This window comes from Pleuronectes platessa, chromosome 2, assembly GCF_947347685.1.
Source record: "Pleuronectes platessa chromosome 2, fPlePla1.1, whole genome shotgun sequence".
Lineage (NCBI taxonomy): Eukaryota > Metazoa > Chordata > Actinopteri > Pleuronectiformes > Pleuronectidae > Pleuronectes > Pleuronectes platessa.
This window is the reverse complement of record NC_070627.1, coordinates 2578291-2584884: the sequence shown is the minus strand read 5'-3', so window position 1 is coordinate 2584884 and position 6594 is coordinate 2578291. Positions and strand designations below refer to the sequence as shown.

The following is a 6594-nucleotide window of genomic DNA, read 5'->3' as shown; positions in this document are numbered from 1 at the left end:
ACACACACACACACACACACACACACACACACACACACACACACAGATTGAGACGAGAAACTAGCTTCAAGTCAGCGGGGGGGGGGGGGGGGGTGGCGCTCCCTCTATATATTCTGAGCAGTGTTTTCTTGATCAGGTGAAGTCTGCTTGTTCTAGAGACGTCTGGCAAAGAATATTTCTCAAATCTATTCTTTAGACTGAATATTAACAACTAAAGCACTTACTGTTCATAATACTTAGTTTCAGAACATTAGCTTGAAGTAATTCATAGTGTTTTTGATAGTTTATTATAATGCAATATGCTGTTTATTTGAAGCTGGAGTAAAAACACACAGTGTCTGGACTGAGCAGATACAGTAAGAAGTTGGTTTCTTGAAAGGAGAAATTTATTATTATCACTAATGAAGACAACAAAGTGTGATGCAGATAGAAACCTCGGCAGTTTATTAATAATTCTATTAGTGTAATATAAATATATAGAAAAATATATTATATTCATATTTTTCATTGAGGTGATTCATTCTGTCGTCTTAGATTATATCGTGTTGACTGAATTCCTGGTGGAATTAAAAACAAGGAACGACTTTGTTTTACCAATGACTCAGGTTGACTGATCCATCAGATCTAATTAAGCTCCTGTGGTGAACCTCAGATCAGTTTCAACTTCAGAAGATACTTCCAACATCTAATAATCAGTTTTCTACCTTTACCCCCGAAAGCAACCAGAGGAATGAATCCCACGTTGACCCTGAACCTGGAAGAACCTGAGGAATACGAGAATCAAAATCACAACCTCTCTGAACTTTAACCCCGTCCTCCTGGCTATTTAAATGCTAATCAATTCATTACCGGGGAACATCATTATGCTCTCACGGCGCTGCGCATAAATCATGTCCACGCAAACGTCCCTGATAGTGAGAGAGAGAGAGAGAGAGAGAGAGAGAGAGAGAGAGAGAGAGAGAGAGAAGAGCAACATTAGTTTTAAATGAGGACTGATTGAATCCTCATTCTCAATTTCATAATGAGACTTTTCCCAATCTACTCCCCTCTCTTCCTCCTCCTCTCTGTCTCCTCTATCTGACACTGCTCTCTCTCTCTCTCTCTCTCTCTCTCTCTCTGAGTCAATCACTGCATGTAATGAGAAAGTGAGGAGCGCTGCACACACACACACACACACACACACACACTCACACACACACACAGACACACACACACACACCGTCTCAGAGGTGTAGTCGTGCTGCAGACAATCAGCCACACATAGAGGAGTCAGGGAGGAATTAGCTCTCTGTTAATTCACTCCATTGTCTCAATGCATGGTAATTTCTCGGATAGGGGCGGGTGAGCTGTGTGTCTGTGTGCCTATGTGTGTCTGTGTGTGTGTCTGTGTGTGTGTGTGTGTGTGTGTGCAGGGGTTGAGACCTCAAACCCAGCTGTGGTTTGCAGCGCCGTATGAACAAACAGTGCATTACAGGGCCGGGTTAATTATTATGCTAATGAAGCCCCCCCCCCGGGGGCTCAGAGCCGGGATGTAACATTCAGAAATAAATATATAAACGCCGCCTCACACTGTTTCAGTCCCTTTCTGAATGTATTGGAAGGTGTTTGGTGTATTTTCAGTTTACAGGATTATTGTTCACAAGGAGCTGAGACAGGAAGGAGGAGGAAGAATGAGCTGTGAAGAATCCAGAGGAGAAAATATCTTGTGTAGAGAATGAATTTGAATCTACAGCTTTTAACAATTGTCTTATTGATTGCTCTATACCTGGAGATAACTATTATTTGGTGCTGTATACATGATGAATACATTTCAGGACGCGTCCGTCACACTGACATCACACTGACATCACACTGACATCAGATCAGATCTGGGTCATATTCAGAAACGTCAGTCAAAAAAATTGGATCTAAGCAAAAGGTGGAATTGAGTAGAGGTCGGTAACCCTCAGAGCCACCGGGGCCGGCGGCTCCTTTGAATCCGGTTTCAGCCGAGTCATGTGACGGCGTCTGGCTGCCAATCATGGTCCCGGTGAGTCGGGCGAGCGAGAGGAGCTCCGACCCTGTGAGTTATGTAAATGACTCGGGGGTGGCTGTCGTCAATGCAGGGGCCATTGCCAATCAACAACACAGTGAGAGTTTGTGTGTGTCTGTGTGTGTGTGTGTGTGTGGGACTGACAATTACTGTATACTAAGTTGTAGTGAGGGTGCATCTGTGCACGTTTGTTTTGTGTGTATACAGTTTGTGTAACGTTGTGTTCACTATACATTTATATGCTCTTGTGTTTACAGATGTTTGTGCTCAGCATTGAGTGTGTCAGTGTGTCTGTGTGTGTGTGTGTGTGTGTGTGTGTGGGTGGTTTTATACATGACCTTCATATATACTTCTTTTATAGTATGAATGTATTGTGCAGCATTTATGGCTCAAACCGTGTGTGTAAATGCATTCCCTAGTTTGTGTGTGTGTGAGTGTGTGTGTGTGTGTGTGTGTGTGTGTGTGTGTGTGTGTTTGTGTGTGTGTGTTTGTGTGGCTGTTTGTGTCAATATGTTCTGACAGCAGTGGAGAATGCAGCAGAGACAGAACATTGATGTGTTGATCGGCTCGGAGCCTCTTCAGTGTCTCGTCAGTGCAGCTGAACGACACACGGACTAAATCAACCTTGACAAAACGACAGAGGATCAACTACATGTCCAGCTCCTCCCAGTTATTAGGGCCCGAGCACTGACAGTGGGAGGCCCTATTGAAATTGTAATGATTATTATTATTATTCAGGCAAATGAATTGGCTTTTTGAAGGCATGCTCAATTTCTGATCAAAATTTGCAGAAAGTTAGAAAGTGGTGAAATTGTACATATGCTGGAGGAATTTTCAATGGGCATGGCAAAATGTCTCAATGGTGCCCCCCCCCCCCCCCCCCCCCCGAGACTCCCGGAACGTGTTATGTGTCAATATTTCCTGTCATTATTAATTTTTTCAGTCAAAACGATGCAACACTTCAAAATGCATGTCGTCCGGGCCCGCTCAGTGCTGCTTTGCAGTCCTGATTTTTTTTTTATTAAATATGTTTCTCATAGACACATTTATTGAATGCCCAAAGTCACATCATATAGCGGTGTCACACTTAAGGTATAATAATCACAACAAAATGTACAATCATTTGATGATATCAGACTTTTTACTGCACTCACACAAATTAATGAGCAAACTTGATCTGATTTGAATTTATAAAACCATCTTTTAATTTTCTGACATTGTTTCCATTTGCTTCTGTCTCTTTAATGATTCTTCAGCTCTGCAGTTACGTCACAGACTCCTCCCCCCCCCCCCCACCCCCCCACCCCGACTTCCTGTTAATGTTTAACTTTCACTTTCACCAACCTCTGAATTTGGCAACGAGGCTGAATTTTACAACCAAGTCTCTTGTCTGTGTGAGCTTATTGCTGCCAAATGACTTTTGACCAGTTATCAAATCCAAGGCTTGGATAACTTTTTACAATCGTGTCCTGACGCACGTGAGAAACCAGGAAGCTTCTGTTCCTCCCTGAAGAGACGCAGGCTGGAAACCAGACGATCACATTCACCGTCCAAACCAAACTGAACCAAACCAGACCAAACGTCCTGAGTGAGTCCAGCTACAGGAGAGAAGAGTGAAACTACAACCTGCCGACGCTCCACACACTGACCGTGAGTTTAACAAACACCTCGACTCAGACAGGAAGTGAACCTCAGTGAAGTTCTTGGAGCTGTGACTGACTGACTGTTTTCAGCTTCACCTGGAGACTCAATGGCTTCCAGATTAGAAGAGGATCTCTGCTGTTCCGTCTGCCATGATGTCTTCAGAGATCCTGTCATTCTAACATGTAGCCACAGCTTCTGTAGAGACTGTGTGAAGAGCTGGTGGAAAGACAAAGAAGTAAAAGTGTGTCCACTTTGTAAGAGTAGATCTTCAAAGCGTAAACCACCTTGTAACCTGGTGTTGAAGAACCTGTGTGAGGCCTTCGTACTGGAGAGAGATCAGAGCTCTTCACCTGCTCTCTGCAGTCTGCACTCAGAGAAACTCAGACTCTTCTGTCTGGACCATCAGCAGCCAGTGTGTCTCGTCTGCAGAGATTCAGAGAAACACACCGGCCACAGATTCAGACCCATCGATGAAGCTGCACAGCAACACAAGAAGCAGCTTCAGAAAACTCTGGAGCCCTTGAAGAAGAAGTTACAGTGTTTTAAACGTGTGAAAGTAAAGTTTGAACAAACAGCAGAACACATTAAGGTCCAGGCCCGACGCACAAAGAAGCAAATCAAGAAACAGTTTAAAAAGCTTCATCAGTTTCTGGAGGAGGAAGAGGAGGCCAGGATGGCTGCCCTGAGGGAGGAAGAGGAGCAGAAGAGTCGGATGATGAAGGAGAGGATTAAGGCTCTGAGCAGAGACATAACGTCTCTTTCAGACACAATCAGAACCACAGAGGACGAGCTGAGAGCTGAAGACGTCTCGTTCCTGCTCAACTACAAGGCTGCAGTGGAACGAGTCCAGCAGCGCCCCCTGCTGGATGATCCACAGCTGGCCTCAGGAGCTCTGATAGACAAGGCCAAACATCTGGGCAACCTGAGCTTCAGCATCTGGAACAACATGAAGGACCTGGTCTCCTACAGTCCTGTGGTTCTGGACCCAAACTCTGCTAATCCATGGCTCATCCTGTCTGAAGATCTGACCAGTTTGAGAGAAGGAGAGAAACAGAAGCTTCCTGACAATCCAGAGAGATTTGATGAATACATCTCAGTCCTGGGATCTGAGGGTTTTAACTCAGGGACTCACAGCTGGGACGTCCTGGTTAGAGACAGTACAAACTGGACACTGGGTGTGTCAGCAGAGCCTGTCAAGAGGAAGGGAGAGGAAGAGTCTGAATCATGGGTAATAGGGTTTGATGAAGATGAATACTCAGCACAGTCACCATCAAGAGAATATATTCTCTCTGTGCAGAAGATCCAGAGGATCAGAGTGAAACTGGACTGGAACAGAGGAGAACTGTCGTTCTCTGATCTTGATACTAACAAACACATTCACACCTTCACACACACTTTCACTCAGAAGATGTTTCCATACTTTCACATTATAGATGATCATCATCCATTGAAGCTGTTACCTGTGAAAGTCTCTGTGACTCTGGATCAGAGCCGTTAGAGATAAAGATTTTATTCATCATGTTTATTTCTTCAAGAGAAATCTGTTGAATTTAAATATTAAACTTGTTATTCTAAAGCTTTGTTTATTTCTCCTTTTACTTCTCACTCGTTTTTATTTCTCCTCTCGACTTTTCCACGTGTGTAAAAATATTTGATTATTTTCTGATCTTTATCTTCGGTTTGTTTTTTACTTTCATGGAAAAAGTTTTCTATCATTTAGATTTTGTGTGGATCCATGAAGTCGAGCAAACTGATGAAGATCCACAAAAAAAACACATTTATCAATAACAGCTGATCATTGTTGAAATTCAACAAACTTTATTAAAACTCACACATGAGACATGATTCATGTTTAATCACATAAAGTCTGTTCACATGTGAAATAATCCAACATATATGAACATTTGTCTGTTTGATGTGATGAAGCCAAAATGATTCTGTCTGTAAAAGTGTTTATTCAACAGCAGCCGAGTGATGTGATTTTAATACTGTGACCAAAATAATAAAAACCCTGAAAACAGAAACAGAGTTTTGACCTTTTTCATTAGAAGAGAAACTATGTTCATAGGTTTGATCTGGCCTTTGATTCCAGTGTCACCATCTCACACAGTGTTTACACAGTAGGTCACATGTTCTGTGTGAATCTCGTCCAGCACTTTTCTCAACTATTAATTTTGTCGTTACGAAGAGAGAGAATGAAAACCAATCTCATAAAACACCATGAATGTGATTCTCTTCTCAGCGTTTCACCGTGTATTAATAAACATAGAGAACAAACTAATGGAGACGTGACAGTTCAGGGTTTTTATGATAAATGAGCTTCAGTCTGAGGGAGAAACTAAATGTCTGGGTTTGAAACAACTGTCTCTCTGGATGGGTTTTAGTGGGCAGGAGAATTTAGGAGAATCAATGATGTTCAGGTCACGTTAACATGAAAACTGGTTTAAATTAAATCTGTTTTTCAGGTGGAGTCTTTTCCTTATTTCATCCTTTTATTAATTCTTGATATTCTGTATCTGTGGGTTAACGTGAGGCCATTCTACCTCCGTTTGGTTTCTTGGAAATTGGAAAAAAAAAGGAGATATTGAAATGATAAATTATTCAACCACCTGACAGACCTGAAAATGGTAATTATGTTATTACAACATGTTGGCAAATCGTTACAGAGCAGAAAAGCTGAAAAGGTAAAGTGATTCCAAATCCTACAGAGGAACAAACAAGTGAAGATCAATATAACTTTCTCTCTTAAACGCTCAGGAGGACAAATGAAGAAATGCGGCTCAACGGCAGCGTCAGAGAATAAAGTTAGAAACCATGAAGACACAACCGTTCTTTCCAGATGTTTCCTCTCCCTGCAGCTGAATCATATTCTTACAAACAACCTGCATCGATGGAACCATAAAGAAATGTTCTATTCT

General features: G+C 42.3%; 1 protein-coding gene across 1 annotated transcript; it reads left to right on the top strand.

Annotated features, from left to right (window-relative positions):
* Window positions 1-3341: 3341 nt before the first annotated feature.
* Window positions 3342-5700, top strand: LOC128452230 (zinc-binding protein A33). Its single transcript, XM_053435510.1, has 2 exons — window positions 3342-3682; window positions 3766-5700. The coding sequence occupies exon 2, from the start codon at window positions 3783-3785 to the stop codon at window positions 5172-5174; it is 1392 nt and encodes a 463-aa protein (XP_053291485.1). The 5' UTR covers window positions 3342-3682; window positions 3766-3782; the 3' UTR covers window positions 5175-5700.
* The last annotated feature ends 894 nt before the right edge of the window (window positions 5701-6594 follow it).